Source organism: Anopheles ziemanni, chromosome 3, assembly GCF_943734765.1.
Source record: "Anopheles ziemanni chromosome 3, idAnoZiCoDA_A2_x.2, whole genome shotgun sequence".
NCBI classification, from domain to species: Eukaryota; Metazoa; Arthropoda; class Insecta; order Diptera; family Culicidae; genus Anopheles; species Anopheles ziemanni.
The window spans coordinates 5,381,153-5,406,104 of record NC_080706.1 but is presented as its reverse complement, the minus strand read 5'-3'; the positions used below and the strand labels follow the sequence as shown (position 1 = coordinate 5,406,104).

The following is a 24,952-nucleotide window of genomic DNA, read 5'->3' as shown; positions in this document are numbered from 1 at the left end:
TAGATTGCCCGCGCAGGTCGATGGTGTTGGTAGTGGGTGGCAGCCCCCGTTTGCTACCCCCTATCGTCCAGGATGCTTCACTCCCCTCGGAATAGCGCGTTCATCATAACCGCCCGGGAACAACTGTGCGCAACTGTGTGCCCGTGTGCCTGTGGGCCAATCTGAAGAGTGAAACTAAAAAGCCCACCAGCAGCAGCTGCCGCCGCGTCCCGAACCCTTTCTCTGGTGTGTAATTGTGTTTTCATTATCGGTGTCCAATTTCTTCCCGCAGCCATTATTTGCCGCTGGCTTAGTCGGCAGTTATTATCCTTCCCTTGCTGGGCTGGGCAGTTGCAACTGGGGAGCGAAGCATCGCAGTAGCTTGCGAGTTTTGTACCGCAGTGAAACAAGAAAGCAAACACCAGCATCATCACAAGAGAAGTGAATTTCTTTCCGTGTGCACCGTGTCGTTCGGAATAATTTACGCAACCACGCCGTGGGAAGTGAAACAGTGACCACCGAAGGCACCGATATGTCCTTCGCCGGAAGCGTACGGGGATAAAAAGGAAAGTCGTGCTGTAGCAGCGGGGAGCAGCCAACTACAACGCACGCACCGGGGACGACGCGCATTCCACCTCGCATATCCTTCATCCCAAGATCGAACGGGATTCGATTTTGAAGTCTCGCTCCCGCCACTTGGAGGCGCCAACTCGGGTGCGTGAGCAGGGCGAAAAATGGGTCAAGCCGCGAGCCAGGAAGATGCGGAGCAGGAGGGACAGGCGGAGGGCGCGGAGGAGGACGACGACGAGGACGGAGGCATCATCCCGATGCGCTCGGATCGCTTTCTGGTGGTAAGCAGCCCAGACCAATTCATTCATAAGTTAAGACGTACATTTCGTTTTGTTTTCTTCCGTTTTCGCGTTCGAAGCAGTTTCCCGCTGGTCCTTCCATTTTTCCCCTTTTTCACTCGTTTCGGTGGCCGTGGCGCGCGTGTTGCGTGTGCCTTTTTTTTGTGTTGCCTATTTGCGCATACACCACGGAATGCCATCTGTGCCGGCGAACGGACGGCGTAGTAAAATGGGGGAAATGGACGAACGCAGCAAATTTCCATCCGACACCAGCGGCGAGTGTCCTGGCTTGGGTCAGCATGGCTGGGCGAGCGGGTGGTGGGAAGGGGCGGGTGCTAACTCATCAGTAGTTCACGAGTTCGCGTCGTAACCGGACGCGTTAAACAATGCTCCACTAAACGCTTTTCCCATAACCGCCGTTAGAGACGACACGCGTTCGTCGTGACTTGGTTTTCCACTCACTCTTTGCCTCCCTTACCCCCCTTGCTCTGTGCTTACCATACGATGTATACATACAAATGTAGTTCTTATCGCGATTTTATGTTTTCTTCTATTCGTGAATAGCTATTGCTTTTTCTCAGTTCCACTTGATGAAAACAAACCTAGCGAGAAGAATACGTTTTCTGCTGCACGTGCAACAGTCCGTCGATTAAATGATTCCCATATTAGCATAACTAGTGTTTTATATATGCATGGATTAAAATGTGTCTGGTTAGTTAAAATGTATCCTTTGTTTGATAGTGTTATAAATTCATTCACTTCTCACTTAATTCTGCCATAACTATATAGGAAATATTTAAAGCAAAACGAAGGCAAACTAGTTGATTTAACTAGCTTGCAACCGTTACCTATAATCATTGGTGTCTAACACAACAATACAGAGCAGTGAAATATCGTTCAAGGTACTTGATTTGTACATGATTTTCACTTCAATGAAACATGGGCGTATTTTTCCAGTTATTTAAATTGGATGAAACTATCAACAATAATTTAATCCTTTTAAAGTGATGCTAATGCAAATAAATATGAATGTAACTAATATTCTGTATCATTTTCAATACTGGCATTAGTTTTAACCCATACTAATCTTCAAAAATGTGATTAAGATATGATAAACGCATGGTAAACCTTTTTTTCATAAAACTTATCACATTTATCGTAAGGAACAATAAATGTTTAATCCATCCATGAAAGGTCTGATTGTAATATTCATTACTAAACTTTTCCACAACTCGATCAATGTTAAACTGAAGACGAAACTGATATTTTTGATTTCCCAATACGCTTAAACAATGGTCCAAAATAAACTCTTCTCTGATAGCTATGGGCATGGAGCATTGAAAAACTGGTAGTGCTGTTTTGGACAAATATGTTGAAATGTTCGATATTGATTGGTATTGATCAAAACGCACTGCTCCACATCCAGTACAAGCCAATGTCGAACACAATATCACTCAGCCAACTTTCCTTTACCCAGAATGAATAACTGGGAATTTTTCGCATAATGGTATAAGCATCCGAGTGTCACAGCACATCAGAAGATGGTGGACGAATGGTACGAAACGATATGGTACGTTGCGTTTCTGGGCGTCGTCATCGCCGTCGTAATAGCAGTTTACGATGGGGGTTGAATTATTAAATAAATACTTTTCGTCCTTGTTCGTATCTCAGCGGGGATCTCCCTCGTGCTTGTCGTGATATCGTTGGTCACATTTATGATTTTGCGTCGATCCTTTCAACTATAAACGAAACAATATTTGATATTCAACGAAATTGATATTTCGTTATTTTAGAATAAAAATATTAGAAAAATACGATAGGTTCAAATAGTTTATGTTATAATTACTCCCTATTTTTAAATATAACAATAAAGCTGTACTTGGAGTGCTTTATAAACAGCCTCATATCCCTCAGTGGGCTTGGTGTGCAAACAAGTAGACAAACAAAGTGCTGCTCTTACAATTCCAATCCGTATACGTACAAAGAACCGGCCTTCAGCATCAAGCGCACAAATAATTATCAATCTCCAATGACGTCGAACGATTGGAACGATTGGGTGAACTTCATAATCCGGTGTACAAATATTTTCATCGAAATTCCGCCCCGCAGCCAGCATCACGTTAAGCGCAAGCCCATCGCGGAGGTTATCAACTAGGGGAGCAAAGAACAGCAGTCACTTAGCGTGAAATTCGGGGCTCGATCAACTACACCAACAGCGAATTGATGATGTATCAACCTCTTTTTTCCTTTCTGGTGTTCACAAAACACATTTTGAGGTCGCAGGCGGATGTTCGGTGTTAATAAACTTTTTTTCAAACGATGTCTACGAAATTAGGCCTCACAAATAAGGGGGGCGATACTGGATGAGGAGGTACCCCGCTGCGTGGGGAAGGTGTTAACTTGTTATATTTTTATATTTAATTAGATGCTTGTTTTCTTATCTCGTAGATAGGTTGTGGAACGAAGGTAATATCGCACATGGTCTACGGTCGACTCTGCAGGGGTTCTCCATGAGGGTGACGGATCTTTGTGCAAGAGGTAAAATCGATTGTTGCTTTCGCCTAAAGATCCTCGTCTTCCAGTGGAAGAAGTTGGCGAAAGTGGCCAGAGTGTTTAAGGGTGGAGAACAGAGCCGGTTTATTGGACACTTATCGAGCAGTGACGGTTGAGAGTCCTGTTTGCCTTGCCAATTGGAACGCGGAGCTTTCCATATGCTGTTGATACGGCTGGACCGTAAAACTCGTTTCTTGGCGAATCAAAAAGGAGAGGACCGTTTGATTAGAGGCTGGTTCAGCGATCGCAACCGTTTAACACATACGTCGTCTAAATCAACAATTAGCCATTGTGCCGTGGTGAATGCCGAGCGCGTGTGTATGTAGAGTCTGTGCGAATTCCACCATCGTGACGTGTGGTATTGATGTTTGGCGAACAAATTAATAGGAGGTGAGCGCCATAGTTACACTAGTAAAAAATCGCTGATAGTGCTAACTGCCTGGTACCATTGGGAAGTGGTTGAGGATCCTTTAGGTCTGGATCAAACTGTCGTTGGGCACCATGGGCTATATTCGTAGCAGCATAGTTGCCAAGCCTTGCAATTCGTGTTTCTATTTGGTAATGCAATTCATGTCCATAAAGTTGTCTAAGTGCATTGCGACCACTCACCGTTTAGGGAGGTTCTAACAATTATTGACCTGGGTAATCTTAATGGTCTTTTTGGTAGTTCACTCCTTATTTTGGTAGTATAATTTATTAGTATTTCCCACCGTATAAAATACGGCAACCATCATAAATTACTAGCAGAGTGATAAATACTTGAGCTATTTTCCAACCGACAGTACTATCATCGGCAAAACAACAACCTCTCACATCTTTTGGACGGTGACGTAGTCGATCCGATGGGCCGAGGTGGCGTTTAATGGCTGTTTGCATTGCGGAATGTGTTAATTGTCGAATTTTACCGAGCCAGTAATGTTGATTGATGTCGTTAGATACCGATGACGATTTTATCATCAGACCAATGTTACGTAGTTGGGTCTACAGTAAAATATATTCACTTTGGATAGTTGTTTTTAAAACAATTACACTTGGTGGGTATGAAGAATGAATTCTGGACTCAGTGAGTTCGAATAGAAGAGTCGTACGATGGAGAGGAAAAGTATAGTCAAAAGCTAACTTTACCTTAGCTGCCTAACCTACCTGAGATACTCAATCCTAGAAATCTTTCCGATTCTTAAGGCACGAGAAACTGGTGCTAATTTGTACTTCGTTTGGAACGATTAGGCAGTTAGCAACTTGACACGACTCCTGCTGTATTCTTTCAAGTTTCCATCCAGGAACGTTCTATTTCCGTTGGTAGTGATGCTGTTCGGCACGCGTCTTAATCTAGACGCTCTGATTAGCAGTTGCGAGGTGCTTGTTGTCTTAAATGAACCAGCCAAAAGCAGCCGCGACTGGATGCCGATGACATGTGGCAACGCAAGGTGATAAGCACTAAAATTCAGCGAAGCTTTGAAGAAGGATGTTTTCAGCTAATTATATCGCTAATGGCGGTATGTTGCTTTCAACATTCGAGTCAACGTTGCTATAAACATCCTGTTTCGAAGCTCGTATGCCAACTACTAGGTCATGGACTCAATAGATGTTAGTAGCGTTAGCCTACTGTGTGACCAATGCGTTACGCGTTAGTACGCTTTAGTAACGGCTCTAGAAATAAATCCATCGATCGTCTCACAGGACCTAAGCATGCTGTTCTATTTGATTTTTTTTTTTCAAATTTAGATCAACTGTAGTAACTGCAGCAAAATCACCATGGACGTCAAAGCGCCGGAATCTTAAGTAACTTAAGAATTTAAGAAAAACAAATTTATACAAGACTATATTTTGTGTTACTTGTTCTATACTAAGCGGGAACATATTTATTGTGGCTAATTTTTGAAATGTGATTTCGTGATTTTTTTCGTAACTCATAGTACATTCGCTAAAATCCGTGATGTCATGATCGTGACGCATTAGACAACACATACACGGCAACATAAACAACACGGTCAGAACGCCGTGTGTGCTGTTTTAGTATACAGCTCCATCGTCTTCGTCGTGGTCATACACTACCACCAGTGAGCGAATTATAGTACGCTCTTCAAATACTTTTCAAACGCCGCAGTATCGTGCTGTTGGTGTGCCCTAGAGGGTATCGCTTGCAATCTCTACTACTTGCGTGCGCGATGCGGGTGTTGTGTTTTGTTATTTATACCCAGACTACTAGCCGCACCGTCGGATTGTGAGTGCAGAGTGATGATGGCGCGGAACGGGAAGCAGAAAAAAAAGAAAAATGGTCCACCATAAAGCTAACCTCCAACACTACGGCTCCCCACATCGACGACGACGACAACGTCCCGAGGCGCGTCCACTAAGAGAAACGGTTGGCGGCAAGATATAGTGGACGAACGCAGTTGGACATGAATGGTGGTGTCCAAAGCCACCCTCCCTCCCTATGTCCACACGTTGGTTCCATAGTCCATAGACACATCAAGCATAACTCCACCATTCACGCATACATTTTCGCTTCACTCTCTGCGCACTTTTTCTCGCTCACTCGCAAGCGCGCCTCTCTTTGTCCCACGTCCCGATCGCCGTTTCTGTACGTGGGGCCGCCTAGTGGATGGTGAATTTTCCGCTAAATCAGTTTTTCGAGCACCGTCCGCCGTGATCGTCGTGTGCCAAAACAGTCGTAACTGCAGTGCGCTGGTACGGAAGGCTGGTTTCGGGAGAGCACCAGTGTCGGATCGTGTGTGCCCTTTGATGGTTGGTGGTTGGTGGAAGCTGACCCGCCTTCCGAGTGTTGTGCGGCCCAGTGTGCCAGACGTGCGATGTGCCGACTATATACCGTCGAGTTCTAGATGGATCTCCGGTCAACTCACTCTCTCACTAGTCGCTTATTTGTTATTACACTCAAGACACTATGCTTTATCCTTCACGAATGTGGTTTTAACTTTTGAGGAAGAATTTTCCTGCTTCTGCTCAAACAGTGGACCATATGCTGCGCAGTAGCGGCCAGTCCAGTCAGTCAGTAAGGGTGGAACGAGGGGCCGGGTTTCAGAATAAATCGATCGGTTTTCCGTCAGTCGCCGTCTCGTCACCGTGGAGGTGTTTTAGCCACGCTGTTGCGCACCGCGCGTGTACCACAGTGCGGCGTGTGTTTTAATCCTCTTGGCGAATATGGTGTCCCACGAGCAACACGGGTGTGTCATTATCCGCCCCCTTTAGCAATTACGGCACACTGCTCAGGCCGTCCGTTGGTAAACATTTCGGTTTCCAATTTAACCGAACCGGTAGTCAGTTGCCAGTTCTCGCCGTAAGCTCATTTACGACCCGCAGACCGGGACGGTTGCATCGATCGTCCGTCGGTTTCCCATTTGCAACTGCACTCCAGTCGGCGCGTGTTTATTGTTCCTCGACCCCTCGAGGGATAGAATAATCTGTTTTCCGTCTTTGTGCATCGCTTGTCTGGTTCGGCGTTCTTGCGACGGAGGATAAAGAAACCGCTGGTACGCTCGCCGTCGTTCCGTGTCGTTTCTCGCCATTAAAACCCTTTCTTTTCAAAAACACCCGGTGGTGAGTTTAACAACTGTCTCGTGTGTTTGTGAACTTGTGGTGAATCACCATCCGTCCACCATTAACTTCCCTTTCGTGTGATATCGAATCGTTGTTGCCGGGAGTGCGCGGCGCATAAAAAGCGGATAAAAAAAGAATCTTTCTCTTGCGAGCGGCAGACGCAGCAGCAGCATCCAAACACATGAAAAATAAAACACGGATCTGGCCGCCCGCGAGCTGCCTATCTTCTGTTTCAGCGATCGACAGCTCGAAGAGCGTTGTTGTTGCCGCTCTATTGGCAGCAGTGGTATTGGTCTCGGTCAGAACATTGCGATCGACAGCGGTCCGCGACTGGTGTGATCTCGTGGCCATTGTGTGGTAGTTTGGTGGCCCAAATCCGTATCGGTAGGCTCACTCTTTGTGGTATGCTGATCTGCTGTGCGCTGGTAATTCCGGGAATTTTTCCCTGACCTCAGCATTGTTCATGTTATGATAGCTCTCAACGCGGGCAATGACCACCAGAAACGAAAGATAGCCTGCAGTCCCCGGGGGTTTACCACTTTTACTAAAATTAGAAGTCGATTCAAATATGATGAGTATGATCGTGCGTTAGGCAATAACAATGTTACATGCGGCAATTTTGGTGAAGGTAACGAACTGATTACGCCTCTTCTCGCGCCCATCTTTCTAACAGAATTTGACAGATAGCCTCTGGTTGAAAACTCCCCGACGACTCGAAACAACAGCTCTGGCAAACAAAGCAAACAAACAAGCTTACCAACTGATATGCCTTGAGCCAATAATATATGCCACCATGCTCTTGTGCATACACACGAACTCGTACACCGTCTCGGCCGGGTGCCCCAAGCCAAGTGTTGAGAACAGCTGTTCTGGTCGCGCGGTGTTGGTGAGGACAAAACAACACTAACCGGGGTTCGAAAAAGCGTCAAAACATGACCGTTTCAAGCGCTAGGACGCACGCTTTGACGGTGGCCTAATTATTGTGCATGCAGCGTACGACACCGATACAGATGGGGTGCTACACTGGGTGTGTTGGTGCGACGGTACGCAAGTGTGCTCCTCCTCTTAGTAGAGCAATACACTACTTGTTGTACACTACGTGTGTCTTAGTAGCTGCGCGAATTACTGCATTCGGGAATCACCCTGTGCCGGTGGCCGGTTTTACGTCTTTATCATTTTGCTATCTCGCGGTTATTTAGCGGGCTGTAAAATTGGCGCAATTTACTTTTTGTTTGTTTCGCTTCTCTACTAGATTTTTGTGTTTCGGTGTGGTTCCTTTCTTACGATGGGCTTATTATTACTGCCGTGTTGATTCGAGCTGTTTGTCACCAATAACGCTGCTGCTCAATATTCGACGCACCTCGTCGTTCACCGAATTAACCTTGCACGCATTATGCATTTGCGCCGGCGTGTTTAGTCATCGGCCAGATGACCCCAATCTGCTGCCCCATCCCAAGCTCTTTGTTTCGTGTGTGGTGTTTTCTAGCCCCATTTCCCCACACCGCAATGGAGCAAACACCGCGGGTAGCTTTAGTAGAAGCTCACTAAAAACCCCTAATTTCGATAAGCATTCGATACGACATCGATCGTGACCCCTCCCGGACGCCCTTTTGTGACGACGCTAACCCTGCGTTCCCCCGGTCGGTGATGAAAGTGGTCACATTTTTGCCGTACCTTGCCGTGGTGTGCACTGTATGTCAAACAATTACACATCACTCGCGTGAAGTACATTGCGATAAAGGCCTGGAGCTTGTTTGTAGACGGAACGGACGGCCGTGGTGTCACCGCTGAGGACGCACTTAGGCGCGTGACAATGGCGATATAAGTGTAACTTTGACTCAGCGGTTCTCAATCGCTGGGATCAGTACAATTTGAAGGCTCTTTACAATTCGGTTGATCGTACCTAATACTTTATTTTGCTTACTAAGCACAAAATAGATGATAATAACAATTTCTTCATAAACGGTTCGCAACTTTCTGAAGCGATGCAACTACTTTGTTATTTTTAAATGGTATGGCTTCCCTACGAGTAGACTGACTGTGATCGATCGACGGTATCATAGATCGATCGTCAACCGTTCGTAAAAAGCAACTGAATAGAGTGCAATAATTGACGTAACTTATTCAGATTAGTACAGCTTAGGACACGTATTTAAAACTACGATACAAGATCAGATGGATTTAAATTTTTAAATTAAAAAAATGCAGTACAAGAGTGACGGGAAGTTTGCGAATCTCTGCTCACACGCCGTTGACGGTTCGCTGTGCGATAAAGTACTACTACTAGCTGTAGCAATAGACACAGTTGGGCCACGCGCTATTCCATCACAACGCACATCGTGGTGGCGTCGTCCTGAAAGTCCGCTTCAGACATTTCTTTACTCTCCACGGGGGGGAATTTCGTGCATTTCAGAGCCCAGTGGTTCAAATCTACGTTGTCCCAGCGCGGTGACCATTTCTCAATGATCAAGATTTTGAACGCTTAGTAGCGGCAGTGCACCTGATGACGGTTGGAGGTTTTTTTTTGCTTTCTTTTTCTGTTTGCCAATGTAATCGCAACGTGATTAACCGTTGGGGAGTTCCAAACAGCAGCGACGCGGTTAGGCTGTCGCCGTGGTCGTAAATCATGCCGATACACTCCACTCCACACCCTACTAAATTATACGCCACCCGGTCAACGTGAGCAGGAGGTGCCGTGTCGCCGGCTGTAGGATTTTGCTAGATGAACGCTCGGCAGCCTCTGGGCGGTAATTAGTTTGGCTTCGAAAAAGGAATGCCGGTTTTCAACACAGCTCGTTGGGATTGAGTGGTTCAATCATGAACGATTTGTGGATCTTGTCGGTTCCCTTGACACTGCCACGCTAGGGGCCGATATTATTAGTGCAAGACATTCGTGCCAGTGCATCTAGTTCTAGCGTGCCGGAGTTTAACTATTTTAGGATATTCAAATCAATGTTCGAAACTATCACGGGCGGTTTCGATTTCCAACATTGACAACCGTCCTTGACTAGCGACTCCGCGGCGCTTAAGGAAGCATGAATAATGTACCATCTGTTGCTTGGCTCCAGACACGAGACGCGCCTTTGGAGTTCGATGGTAAAGGGTATGCTGCGTCTCCGCTATTGCCAAGTTCACCGTGGTACGATCAAGATCAGTACCCACTAACCCCCTTTTTACCGTGCGACATAAACACAACTTCAAGTTCCCGCCATATGGATCTGCTGCGTTGAATACTGGCTACCTTTAGCTATGAGCGAACACCAAACGGCGCCTTCAAACTGCACCGGATAGCATGTGCCGGGTGTTTCGGGGGGGCATTTGTAGTCCCACAACACCCGGTGAAGGTTGCTGGCCCGAAACCGGTCCTAAAGCCAACCGTCACCGACCGTTCAGAGGGGCGAGTTGTGCCGAGGCTAATGAATATGCACACCCCCACCCCCGGAGAACGGGGCCCCATGGGGCCGGTGGGGCCTTCAAGGGTGGCCCATGTATGTGTGCACCTTCGAACAGTGTGGCGTGTATATGTGTGTATGCGTGTGTCGCGTTCATGAATGAGCCTCCCGCGTGTCGCGCTCCGATCGCGCAAAAACACAACAAACAGGCGATCCTCGCGGTATCGCGATCATAAAATAGTAAACAGTGTTGTGGGTACCGTGGTGCAGGTCACTACGGTTACGGATTGAGCTCCGCGTACCATCGAATTCTAAAAGTTCAGTCGTTGTCCAGATCGTTTGTGCCGACTGGTTAGTTCTTAGTCCTCGCCGCAGGCCAATCGAATCGTATGCAGAACATGGATGAATCAATACGTCGAACCTGTCATCCAAAAAACCGAAGATCACATGATAGTTTCGTGGTGGAAGGCTACGTTTGGAGTTCGAGGCCACTGGCTACGCTCTGTGTGACCGCCCGTCGCGACCGGTAGAAGAGCCTCAATAATCATTCACCAAATGGACAGTTGAATGGCGAACACTCAGATTAATCTGAGCCCGGTGTGGGCAATAACAACAACATCGCAAACCACTTCTGGTGCTAACGGAGAGTGAAGTTGGTTGCTTCTCGTGAATGGCTCTCCAAACGCGAGTCCCGAAACGATGCGATATCCGTTTATCAGTCATAGTAACGCGCTATGTTGACCCTCGAAGCAGCAAGACATGGACTGGATGGATTGCCATCGGCGAGATAAGATACGGCGAATAATTGTGTCATTAAAGCTGTAAGCTTCCATGTCCGAAAAAGTGGCTCTGGAACTCGCATACCAACCAACCCATCTGTTGGGCATTATGACGACGGTGGCGTTGACCGTTGGTGAAGAATCATGAAATGATTGTGTGGTTTGAGATGGTGTTGCAACTTTAGAAGGAATCCCTCCCTGTTACCTGTGGCCTCTGTTTCGAGGTGAAGGAGAACTACTACGTAAACTTCTGCAGTTAGTATCTGCTAGTTAGTATTGCTACTTGGGTTGTTCTGACTTTTGGCTGGCGTCATATGCAGTTGGCAAGCTTTCTCTCTGCTTTAGTCCATCTCGTTGCCACGTCGAAAACGCATGTGTCCTTGTGATGCCCAGTGCGTCAAATACGAATCTGAATGCCTCGACACTGAACTTACTTTACCAGCTGGCCATTCGATTGGCGTGATACGGTAGCCCATTCATGCGTGAGACTTGGACACGTGTTTTGGTTCGGTTAAACGCTAATGGAATGCAGTACACATTCTTGCCACACGATCCATTTAAGAAAACGCTGTGCCAACTACCTTGTGCGCCCAGTGTGTGTCAAGGTGGTTGCATGTTTGATTTCCGTTTTTTTTTGTGTTTGCATTACTGACGATTTCTTCGTTGTGGGGTTTCGCAGCGCGTTTTTTCGTTTCTGTGTTCTTATCTAGACGTGAAGTAGTGGATTATGAATCGATTCCTAAGCGGGAAAGGCTTCCAGAATCCGCCTGGATTATCCAAACACCGCTCGGAGTGATCTTACAACGGAACCAGTGACTATTCTTCCATAACCTTTGTTTGATCGATGTGCCAGTGAAAGTTGAATATCAACAAAATTTAAATACCTTACTGAAATTCTACAGATTAGTGTGCTCTTTGGCGTCGGTGAAGTTCGAGCGTTATTTCGTGCCCAAAAGTGATCAATGGTGACGTTCTGTGGTGCAATAACTTTTCTGTGACGATCGTCAATAACTCAGCGACAAACTGTGAGCTTCCAAACACGTTAAACGGCCTACTGAGCTGATTATAGTGAGCTCTCCAAAAGTTTTGGCGGTCTAGGCTGAACAAGGCTCACCTTAGTTGTAGTAACCGCAGCTAGGCGTTCTTCAACATGGCCAGTAAAAAGGCCCGACGGGTAGGTGTTTTACTTTTAATTTTCTTTTCCGTTTCGTTTAGTTAACGCACTGCTGCGGGTGTTTGAGTTTTAAAAAAACTTAAACTTTATTTCCTACAACATATGTGCGGGTTAATACCCAACTATCGTGTTCGGATGCTGGATACCAACTGATGATCGGTTCGCGATCTGGATCGTTGGTTCACGGTCTTCTGATTCTAGGTGGTCCGCGTCGCTGCGGGAATCTGCAATCTCAGCATAATGCGGGCGGTCCGCGTTGCTATGGGAAGCTGCAACTCAGCATAATGTTGTGGTCCGGGGGCCGCGTCGCGATGATCGAATGTTGACTCACAATGTATGCTCTGGCGATGTCCACAATGTATGCGATGGCGTTGTCCACAATGTATACGCTGGCGTTGTCTTGACTGTTTTTCTCGCAAGGCATGGAAATTCGATGATGAATGTGTGAAAAATCGAATAAAATTCCACAATTATAGGAATCTCTAGAGGACGGTCTCTAGAGGGACAATAAATTCCACCATCGATCGATGGCGAATGCGCGAACCAAAACACTCTACCTTAAGTCTTCTTCGTGAATAGTAGTAGGATGTGGGATTAATCTTCTCAACAGCTAGTACTCGAGTGCGAAAGGACTGTTTGTTCTCGAACCTCTGAAGGGGTTAAATTCCTGCTAAAGGCGTTAAGGCGCGTGGTCGTATAGTAGATCACTTCTCCTTTCATCGCACAACAGGGAAAAGGTTCCAGTTCCAGTTTACCAACCCTACTCCCTACCACAAAATTGCCGGTGTCTGCATGTCTGAACATTGTCGGTTGAATATTCTGCTGGAACGGGGGACAAACGGGACGCAACCGGTGCCGGTGGCGTAGGGCAACGTTGCTAACATTGACCTGGATTTTAGTTCACTTTTTCATCCCACTCCTCCGGTCGGTCGTAAGCTCACTTTTACGCGCGAACGAAAGTTGCCCGGTGCTGGCTTCAGCGGAATGGGTATGAGTTCACGGTGGTTCGTTGCATTACGCCATGCAGAGTCCCCCATATCCAGCGTCCCGTCGTCGGCGGCTGCAGCGTCGTTTACTAACCTTGACTCGACTCGTCGATATCATCGGGATATGGTTGTCATTTGGAAAGGCCGTCTCTCTGTTGCCGACGTGCGTGGGTGTAGTGTGTTTTAAACATTATTGTTTCTCCATTTGTTTCTTCACCGCTTTGTCACGCGAACACGTTCTTGTCCGATGCACTCGTATCGCTGGTATGGAGTGGCAAGATGAATGCATTCGAGGACATTGGGGAGCTGGCTAAAGTTGAATGGTGAGATGAAGAGTCTGCGATCGATCGAAGTGATTTGTTTGAATACCAAATTTGTGGAGTATTTGAGCCATTCTTTTTCTTCCTAACCGCGATCCTCTTAATACCCTGTGGTCTAGTGAAGTATTATTCTTATAAGACCTGAACGAACTTTTAACAATTTCGATTCAATCCACAAATCGTTCCGACCATTTTCTAAGCTCTCGACTTTTGAGAGCTCCATCCAACGCTGGCGGAAACTTTGATGGCCTATCAGCAAAACTGCGTCCTCCGTCCGCCTTCTACCCTACCTCGCACGGAGGAAACGCATGTCGGCCCAGTTATCCGATAAGGGATGACGCGTTTCTATTGTGTTGTGGAATCATTCTCTGGTCAAATTGTGGATGGGCTCGGGATGTCGGTCACCATCCGATCAGTTATCGGCAACGGAGCTTCCATAAACAGCGGCATCAAAGTTCAAACACCGAGAAATATACGCAGCCCCTCTCGGAAGTCCGTTACAAACCCTTCGCACGTTGAACCGATGCGTGGTGGCCGAGTTCAAGTGTTGGTAGAAGCGATCCCATCCTTCCGATGGTGGGTTTCGCAATCGATTGTCTCGATGGGCCAATCGGAAGAATGGTAGAATTTGTGCCACTTCCATCCATCTCCGCTGCATATATCTCTGGATCTGGTTGCTAGAACCCCCGGGAAGGAGGGAGGCTTTCGTGGGAGATGTCGCCCCGCCTCGTTATGCTGCCTTTCGCCCACCCGTCAGCGTTTACACTTAGTCGACCCTCCACTTGTACATCGCGCTAATCACTCACACACAGCTGCACTGTCCGCGAGATAGAGCGATAGAGAGGGGATGAGGGTAGTCGCAGGGCGCAGCAAACGTTGGAGCGATATGGCGAATGGCGGTGGACCGATTAATTGGCTTTTAAATAATTTCCAGTACGAAAATTCCGCCATTCCGCCGGCGGTGTCAGTTGCGTGCCGATATCATCTCGCTCCACACACATACACAACGCTCGGGTTGATTTGGCTCGCGAAGTGACTCGTGTGCTCTCGCTGAACCACGCGGAGTTGAAGGAGGATAGTCCACGACTTGACTCCAATCAATCGTGGTACAGTGTCACACTCGGTGTGTTGTTGCTAGCAGCAGCAGTCGCAGCAGCAGTGGCTTAAGTCCAACCCTTCGGACCGTCTCGCCCTTCAAAAGAGAGAGAGAGAGGGGCAGGGAGTGTTTGCGAAGTGCAAGTGCACGAGAAAGATTCTTATTTAGTGCCCAACTGCTACCGAAGACAGTTGGCAGCTACTTCCCGCCAAAGGACCGGTTCAGACAGCAGCTGCTTGTTGGTGATCGGTAGTGATCTAGGCTTCAACCCCTGAGGTGTGGCGTTATGTGCAAGAAGTGCTCCAAAGCGCGGTGAATTTAAATCGTTCTCAAGTTCTAAAGTTTTATCAATTCGTCGTGAATCATGTCGACGAGCAAGGCGAGCAAAAACACGGTGAGAAAAAGGGTACTCCGATGGCCTTCTACCGTCGTCGATGCTGGCAGGGGCAGCAGCAGCGGTAGTTTCACGCACGATCGCTCGAAAAAGATCGGGCGAAAGTGATCATTTATTTAATTGGAAGCGATTGAGATGTTTTGCTGGAAGTTGGCCAAGTTTTCTGCAGTCAAAGAACCCATTTGGGGGAAGAGTGGTTGGATTCGGCTTTCAACACCCCAAGGTCCACTCGCATGTTACGCAACCGGGTTAACGCTTCGTGTCTAGGAAAACTCTTCATCGATTGATAAGCGTTGTGGAGTTGGTATATATGACATTGACGATGCACCGAATTAAACACACTTGGAAGCGAATTGGTCTTAGAATGGGGGAAAACTTCTCTGACCAGCTTCAAACTGTTGCATTCATGTTCGATTTGATCATGGGATCTTACTGCGCTCCTAACAATAGCGCCATAAACATGTCGCTCCGCTCATGGACGGCTGAAGTTAGCTGAAGGGCCCGGAACGTTGGATCTTGAATGCGGTTGCGCAAACAATAAATAGAAGAAGACAGAAAAGATAACTGATAGAATACCTACGGTATAAACGGTCCAATGTCATCGCGATAATGATGAGCGATAAAAGCAATAATAGTGAGCATATTAGTGAAGAGCTGCTGACAGCATAGAAAATGGATCGCACATTATTCGAACGCTCATCTCGAGTGCGAATCTTATCGGGCACACGCGGGGTGTCCGCGGCCACTTCACGCAACACCAGCATACACACAGACATATAGTCCGAGTCATCAATCGAAACCCTTCGATGGGTTGGCTGGCTCGTCGAGTGCGGGTGCCACGATAATCTCGATCGCCCTTCCCGCGCCGATAAAAGAGACCACTTTGTCTTCTACCCCTCTCCGTTGTCAAGCAAGGATGGTTCACCTGTTGAAGTGCCTTCCTGGACATCGAGCTTTTGATCGATGCTGCTGCTGCTACTCTTTCACTTCGTCGAGAAGTGGCAAGGGGTGGGAGTTTTTCCGACCTTCGCGCCGGAAGATAACTGCCCACACGTGATTTACCAACGGCTGGCTGGAGGCCAGTGGCACATGCTGAACGAAGGTGCACGAGGCACGAACGGTTGACAATTTATTTAGTGTCAGCATGATTTTTTGCTATGCTTCATTTGTTACCTTTATTTCCCTACTTCACGCACAACAATGCACATCTGATGTGATCTGACGTTTTGATTACGTGCGTTGGAGCGGTCCCGGCATGTAGCATATTGCAAACTAATCCGTCCAACCTGTTCCGTCCGGTACATCCCACTGGACGGATGATGTGTTCACTTGGATGGATTGGGTGGAAAATGAATGCACCCCACCGGAACAAGGGGTAGGTTGAGGCATCGATCTGATTGATGTGATGCCTCTCACGTCGCCTCGTCGCCAACAATGTCCCCGGCTGATGTGTAATTAAAACATTTTTCATCTTAGCTGTAGCTGACTACCCTCGCTTTTTTCTTTTCTTGTGAAACTGTTGTGAAAAAAGGCGCATGACCAATGATCGTAAATGGGAAAATCAAGGGAAATTTGTCCCAGCAAACATTTATAATGTCTTTTCTCGGTCCCCAAGACAAGAAAATTCGTGTGCAATGAATATATCTGATATGAAAAGTTTAACGCAAACGTGCCAATTTCTCTAGCGCTGATCGTAGCAACCAGTTTCTCGGGTAAAAAAGCACTTTTCGATTCAAACAAGAACCAACAAAGAATCTATTTTAGGTCTCTTTCTTAAGTTTCGTACTCTAAAAAAACCGCTTGCTTTTGTTTGTTGCGGTTTGTAACAGAGATAAGAAACGTTTAAAAAAGTATTTCACATCCAAACTATTTCTTTAGTTTGTGCTATTCTCGTATTCAATGGAGTGTTTATCTCTCAGTTATAGCGAAATTGGTATACTATAAAAAATAACACATAATTTCATTCATTGTGACGTTTCATTCACTCAATTCTTTTTTGATTAATTTGTTTGTATGCTGCCAATATGTATCAGGAAACGTGTTGGTGGTGCAAACACAGACGGCACACTTCTACTGTACGCATGTTGTCGGATGACTCATTCCAGCTGCGATCGAACACCCCATTCCATTGTCCTTGTTTCTAACGACACTCCGTCTGTGCCTTGTGCCAGAATGGGGCGGAAGTTGCAGACGGTGCAGTTGCATGTTTTAGTTTTTTTTTTCTTCTCTTGCCTCAGCAACGCAGCTGCACATTTGCACTGCACTGGATGGCCAATCGACGTCGTTGGCAGCGAACGTGGTCTCCTCCTTCTCCATCAGTGATGTTTTGGTCGAGAAAGCGAGACGATAAATCGCATCACTAGTGCATCATAATTGTTGTCAAGCCCTAGTCCCCAGACATGGACCGCGCGTCCATAATGCGTGTTAAACCTATTAGTCACACCATAGGCAGTTGTTTCTTCATTCGTTTGGTCATTGACATCATGAGGCTCATGTTTGCTTCGCATACCATCGCTCGATTAACAGAATTACATTGAATGAGCTTCGAGCTGGGTTTTCTCAACATTCGCTTACGATATGTCACCTTATCTGATGCAATTCCAAAGCAATCACTTGAGATTTGCAATTGTTGGCAACGAGTGAAGGTTTTACTGTCTTGAACTCATTTGCCAGACATCATAAAGTATATATATACCTTCCTCTCGCTACCCAGGATTTGATGCGCTTACGAGAGGTGAGAACTTCATCCGGTGGAGAACGCAAGAACGAAAATCAAATGAACTATGCACTCACCTGTCATTGAGGACAATGTAATCCGGCCTAATCGCGCTTGTACCGTTAGTGGTATTTCGTTTCGTTTTGTATTTTTTTTTAACTGCCAATTCCTCTACCATGTCTATTCTGAACCACCTGTTGAAGATTAGTGTGTGATGTTTTTGCTCCGGGGAAGTGAGAAGGCAAAATTCCCTTGGATATTGGGACTCCCGGGAGCTGCGAGGAACCACTTACTACTGTTCTCCCTGATCCTTCCGGTCCTCGAGTTGAGTACCCATCTTCCGTCTCTCCGACGGGTTCAGGGTTTACTTTTCGTTCGAGAGATTTGTGTGTCTATAAATACCACTCGACAGTCGCGCACAAAAAAACCCTTGTAGATAGCTGGGTTTGGTCGCGTGCCACCCGCATACCACCGCAGATAGATCGGAACAACGGTCGGAACCACCAACGGTCGTGTCCATCGGCTGTCCACCGGAACCGCCGGTGCCACCGGTGTCCCAGGATAGCCATCAACGGTAGCAGACAATGCGGCAACAGTTTCGATCAGTCCACGACTACCTTTGAGGTGACAAATTGACAGCCGAGTAGGCCATTCGAAGCGCCCCAATAGAACCACGTACTGGGACGAAATTTTCCACACGGTCGGGTGGAAAGAAAGGTGGATGAGATTTGTTTTGCGTTTGGAACATAACTTTCCTCGGTTATCGATTTCTTTTCCAATGGGTATTTTGGAGCGAGGTTATGGAGAAAAACACATGCTTTCGAGAGGGAACACAAAAGCTTAAAATAAATGTTGTGAAACATTCAATCATGTTAAAACAAATACTAACAGAATAAAATACCACAGCAAAGCGATTATTTTTTCAAGAATTACATCACATAGTAAAACATTTGCAGGGCATTACCATAATTAACTAAGCCGGGAGTTTAGTGAAATAAAAAATGGATTTATCAATTATTTCACGCTGCTATGATAGTTTGCGTTTAGTTTGTGGTCCATAAAGCGTTGTGGAAGGTGAAAGTTTCTGGAGTACGTGCACGATTTGTATCGATGTTGAATTGGGTAGGATTTTCCTGAGCTACCAAAAGGTCATTTTTATTCCCAAGAACGTGTATCACATCAAGATGGTATAGTAGAGTTCGGTTTGTCTGTCATAGAATGAAATGGCTTGATGCTATTTCGTCATTTCAACCATCGGAGGCTGTTTCCCACCGCACATTCTCGTCCGTTTGGAATCTTCCCTGAATCACCGACAATTCGCTTAATTGAACTGTGGTGGCGAAATCGTGCCGTTTGACAACTCACAGTGCCCGCTAACTCATGAGCATGGAACAATTCGATTGCTCCTCGGACTATGTGTGTGTGTTGTGCAACGGATCTCCTCGAGAACAAACTTGGGACTTGGGAGCGGGAAAACGATGTTCGTCGTTTCCATTTGATGCAACTTCATTAACATCGGTTACGAACGTGCCGATGTGGGTTCAGCCGGGAATAGGAAGGCGGGACAAATGCACGGACACGAGCGTCTCAAATCGCCATGATCGGCATTTAAAAAATAAACAGCGAAATGCTATCCTGCTGGTCAACCATATCATTAGGGAGGCGGGTAGCACGGGATGTACGACACTTCACTCGTCACCGACCGAATCATTTCTGTGCCACACAAATTCATTAATGCTTGTTTGTTTCAACTAAATTTAGTATCAGCGAATACAAAACTCTGTTTGCGAAGCGGAAGAAAGTCGTACGTCGGTTATGTCATAGCCTACTCCAACGATTGCGCCGACGTTAGTGGAGGAGGGGAGGTATTGTTTTGTGTCTCTCAAGTGTCAAGTGTCAGGTGGATGATGATGGATGGATTAAAGCCAATCGGGTCGGTATCTTAGGATCCTCCCGGTCACTGTTGATAAGACCTACAGAATGGGCGCTAATCACATCGACGTAATCGAAAAAGCATCATTGAATATTTTTCGGGAAATTTGATCGCCCAACACGGCGTGTAGGAACGAAGGGCAGCGGTAATGCATTAGGGTAATAGGCTACTTGGATGACATGTGTTTCTAGGGGGATGCGTTTTAAAGTTGGGTTAAGTAAATACAATCTGGACTAATGTGGAATCGTTTTCTGCACCTTGGTTCCACAGACGGACAGCGACATTGCCTGCGAGGAGGCGGCAAGGCTGACTGCGGACCAACAGGAAGATCCTTCGCCCGATGACGATGAGGGAGGATGCGAGTACCATGACATGCCGCCGCCACCGGACGGTGGGTAAGTATCCTGGGCACAAAACCTGACTGCCGATACCAGCCTACTGACTACCGTGTCGTTCGTTCCGTCATTTACAGATACGGCTGGGTGATCGTGTTTGCCTCCTTCATGTGCAACATGATCGTGGACGGTATCGCCTACACGTTCGGTGTGTTCCTGAACGAGTTCGTGGTGTACTTCGGCGAAGGCAAGGGCACGGTGGCGTGGGTCGGAAGTTTGCTGAGCGGTATGTACCTGAGTGCCGGACCGGTCGTGTCGGCGCTGGCGAACAAGTACGGCTGCCGGGCGGTCTGTATTGCCGGCAGTATAATCTCCAGCGCAGCGTTTGCCCTGAGTACGCTCAGTACCTCGGTGACGATGCTAATGTTGACGTACGGTGTGATGGGTGGCATCGGGTTCGGGTTGATCTATCTGCCGGCCGTCGTCGCCGTGGGGTACTACTTCGAGACGAAGCGTTCGCTCGCCACCGGTATCGCCGTGTGCGGGTCCGGCTTTGGCACGTTTGCGTTCGCCCCGCTGGCCAACATGCTGCTGGAGAACTTTGACTGGAAGAACTCGAACCTGATTCTGGCCGGTCTGATCCTCAACTGTGCCGTGTTCGGTGCCATGATGCGTCCGCTAACGTAAGTCGCCATTGTCGCTGGGGAATCGAAACGACTTGGATTTCAACATCTCACTATCCCTTGCGCAGGTACCCGAAGGAGGAAAAGGTGAAACCCCTGATGCAGCGCATGTACGAGGAAAAGCGCCTACAGATGGAGCGGGGCTCGATCGGTGGGTCCTACTTCATGGTCCAGCTGCCGGACGGTACGATGGAGAAAAGACTGAAAGCCCCGCTGAACGCCGACCCGGGTGTCCACTCGAGCCTGGCGCTGGACCAGCTGGCGGCGCAACAGGGCGGAATGCACCCGGTCGCCACCCTGCCGACGATTTCCGAGTTCAAGGCGCAGGAGCAGAACGGCAGCAGCGGCTCGTCGTCCGAGTCGAGCCAGATCGAGATGAAGAAACCGCTGAACAAGAAGCGCAACACCAACTCCGAGTCGGACGCGGCCGACTACGGTTCGGACAACCTGCCACGCAATGCCTCACAGCCTGCCTTTACCAGCCATCAGTCGGGTATGGGTTTTGAATCACGCATTCAACTAACCTGATCCTTATGAAGTCCTCTCTCTTTCTCTCTCTCTCTCCCTTTTTCTCCTATAGGTATCCCCAAGAACGGCTCCGTGCCGACGTTCGATCGCGTCCGAAAACACTCGACCGGAGAACGGTTTAAGCCTTCGCTGGCGGCCATCAAGGCCAGCTCGCGGGGCGATGTCGGTAGCAACGGTGACGTACGTAAATCCATGCACCTCAGACTCTCACGCGGCTCTGTCAACGGAAGCAAAAATAATAACGCTGAGGAATTCGTTAGTAGCTCAATTTTGTTTACTTCTACCCTAAAACTTTCCTATATAGTTTTTTTTTATTTTGAAGTCGATTATTAGTCCAATTATTTTACGAGTGGTCAACCCTAATATTTCTTTCCTTTTTTAAAAATAGTTTGTTGGTTGGTTATAGTACGGTATATTCTGTAGAATGGTGAATAGCCCTAACAACAATTGCAACCCTTTTCACTTACATTCGTGCTATCTTAATGATGGTCACGACTTATGGATCCTACAGGATAACCAGATAGTTCTGCTAGTTTTTTTTAAAAATACTATTGATCTACAACAATCTGATCTTTAGCTTTTCAGTATCAACTAACAACTACCGATTAAACCCTACTATCTAACATGACTTAAAATTGTTTTATGGAATGCGTTTAATAATTGGATACTAATTGGATCTTAATAGAAAGCATGAGTGAAACTTTATACGCTTCCATAGCATCAACAACTTAACCAAGGGGTTCGAAGTTACCCTTTTGGGTTTCCGGTAATATCCTGGAATGGAAATTCTATATGACGATCCTAATTCCCTCGTTACCTACCTCTATCCTTCGATTAGTAGAATTGGACCGACCAACGCTACCGACAAGTAACAAATCAGCGCTATTATGGAGCTAGTCCTTTTTGCCGGTTTGAGTAGAACGTTCATCCGTAATCTGCATTCGCATTGCATACGCAAGCATCCGGTTTCGCACATAATCACAAAATGGCCAATCAGAGGGCGCTCATTTGCTACGCTGCGATTGATTAACAATGCTTTATCATAACGATCTGAAGAAAATTCTTCTCTTTATTATTTGAGTCCGGGCAGCATTAATCGATGCAATTGGCATTACATCATAGGTTTACGTTTTGTAGATCAAGAAGCGTTTCTATAACTGACCATCGAAACATTTCCACTGTCATCGATTCATGCTGGTTGGGACAAAGTTTACGTCCGTAGAAAAAAACTAGTTTTAATTAACCATCACCAAATTTATGATGTAGTCGAAATTTAAGTTTCATTGTTAGCCCGTAGCAATCGTTAGTAGAACACTCCCATTGGTTTTATTTCACAGTTTTCATTTCTTTCGGTTTCATTTCGCCCTGCGCTTCATTTGCATTCATCTTTAGACTTCGATGTGATTTAAGATTGCAGAAAATAACCGTTGTGTTTACCCTACCACACTTTCGAACACACACACACAGGACGACGGCAGCATGTTTACCTCAAAGGCCTCCCTGAAGGCGGACAAGCCAGTTATGGTTCGGCCACTTTCGCGCAAGGATATCTTCTACTCCGGATCCGTCACCAACCTCAAGGAGTTCCAGTCGCAGAAATCGCTCACAAACTACCGCAATTCGGTCGTTTCGCTAACCAAGTTCGAGAAGGAACATCGTAACGACGTCCGGGACGATGTGGAAAAGGGACGAGAAGAACGTAAGTGTGGTGGGATGAAGTATTGAATCAATGTATCGAGCGTGCGTGATTGATGTATTTTTTCTTCTACTCCTCTGCCTCGCTAGAATATGACCTCTGCCCGTGCCTGGTACTGCCAGAGTCGTTCAAGAATGCGATCGGTGCGATGATGGACATTAGTCTGCTGCGTGATCCCGTCTTCATGATGATTGGTGTATCGAACATTTTCGGCATGGCCGGACTGTACGTCCCGTTCGTATACCTGGTCGATGCTGCCGTGCTTGATGTAAGAAATAGTCTACGGTGTGGCTAAGTTGTTTTACTTAAATGCAACCTTTCCATTCGGCATTCCGCATTGTAGGGAATTGAACAAAATTCAGCGTCGTTCCTTATTTCGATCATCGGCATCACCAACACCGTGGGAAGGATCGTGTGTGGTTACGTGGCCGACTTTCCGCAAGTGGACGCCCTATTCCTGAACAACATTTGTCTAGTCATTTCCACCGTGGCGGTCGCACTGACGCCTTTCTGTCACAGCTATGCGGCGTATGTGGTTATGGCCATCGCTTTCGGAATTGCCATCGGTAAGTAGTTATCATAAGATGGCCTCATAGCGGAACAAAAATTATATCAAACGTACCCTTCCCACAGCCGGTTACATTTCACTGACGTCAATTATCCTGGTCGACCTGCTGGGCCTGGACAAGCTGACCAATGCGTTCGGTTTGCTGATCCTCTTCCGTGGTGCCGCCACGATCGTCGGTTCGCCACTGGCGGGTGCCCTCTACGACGCAACACAGTCGTACTCGATACCGTTCTTTGTCGCCGGCGGTCTGTTCGCGCTATCGGCCATCACCAGCTTCGCCGCACCGGCCATGAAGAGGTACTGTAGATTAAGTAAATCGATAGAGTAAGACGTAAACAATTCACCATCCTTTTGTTTTTAGATTCCGCAAACAATCGGAAGCACCAGTGCACGTGGAGGTGCTGACGCCGATCGACGAGGAACCATCGGAGGACCTGGCCGACGACGATCAGCCGATCACCATGGTACCAAAGATTATACAAACCGCACCGAGCCCGTCCACGGAGCAGCCAGTTACTTCGAATATCACCTCAACGACCACGATCAACAACGACGATCGGAAACAGCCGCAGTCGAACGGAAGCGCCAAGGAAGCGGACAAGGAAGTGAGCCAAATGGAGTCGGTGGTCTAGCGCTATTGAGAGAACGACAGAAAAAAAGGATAAACAAAGAGAGAGAGAGAGAAAAAGCGATGTTGGATAGATTTTTACCGGCGTGTTTACTAACGTCCACGTTGTCCATTAGTGGCGTTTCGGGAGTTCCAGCCATCCTTATCCCCGCAAAACCAGCCGAGGCGATGTAAATGGATGCTGCTGGGTAAGGTCGAAAGGATAGGCAGAAGGATAAGATGTGTGATGTTACGGAGCGGAAAAAATGGTTTCGGTTAAATGTCCTACCGACGAAGGGGGTTTGAAGGCATGGACCTACGGGGGTCAACCCAGGGCCTGTGCGGGTCTAGGTTTTTCAAGTAGCTAGTGTTAGATTTACTTTATATACACGTAATGGTTATTTTGTTTTGATTATGTTATTTTTAATTGAAACAAGAGAGTTTTATCAGCGCAAAAGAGATTCCCTAGGAGCGTGTGTGTGAACGACGAGGGCGATAAGGTGGAAACCAATGAAACCGGGGAGGGTTTAGTAGTTAGTAAAAGCGATAAAGAGTAATTGATGGAAGGATAGAATCGAACAAACAACACAAACTTGAGTGTCATAGTAAGATACGAATGGAGGTTTAAGAAATACGAATGGATGTTGTATTGGACTGCACGTGCAAAGCATAACAAGGAAACAAGAGGAAACAAATCGCACGTAGAACGGCGGCAAAGTGACTATTATCTAGATGTATGTTTTGTTTTGTTCTAATTTTTGATTTGTTACTTTTTTTTATTCCGATCGCGGGCACTAGTATGGTCGG

General features: G+C 46.9%; 1 protein-coding gene across 1 annotated transcript; it reads left to right on the top strand.

Annotated features, from left to right (window-relative positions):
• The first annotated feature begins 713 nt into the window (after positions 1-713).
• Positions 714-24,190, top strand: LOC131287573 (monocarboxylate transporter 14). The gene is made up of 10 exons (XM_058316635.1): positions 714-830; positions 19,999-20,123; positions 20,201-20,746; positions 20,815-21,239; positions 21,327-21,529; positions 22,742-22,973; positions 23,060-23,238; positions 23,314-23,536; positions 23,604-23,835; positions 23,900-24,190. The coding sequence occupies exons 1-10, from the start codon at positions 714-716 to the stop codon at positions 24,168-24,170; spliced, it is 2,553 nt and encodes an 850-aa protein (XP_058172618.1). The 3' UTR covers positions 24,171-24,190.
• Positions 24,191-24,952: the final 762 nt, after the last annotated feature.

Excerpts from the sequence above, each read along its gene's own strand:
- LOC131287573 (XM_058316635.1), top strand. The coding sequence starts at position 714 with ATGGGTCAAGCCGCGAGCCAGGAAGATGCGGAGCAGGAGGGACAGGCG. Across the intron at positions 831-19,998 it reads GCTCGGATCGCTTTCTGGTG|ACGGACAGCGACATTGCCTG; the intron begins GTAAGCAGCCCA and ends TTGGTTCCACAG. Across the intron at positions 23,537-23,603 it reads CGCTTTCGGAATTGCCATCG|CCGGTTACATTTCACTGACG; the intron begins GTAAGTAGTTAT and ends CCCTTCCCACAG.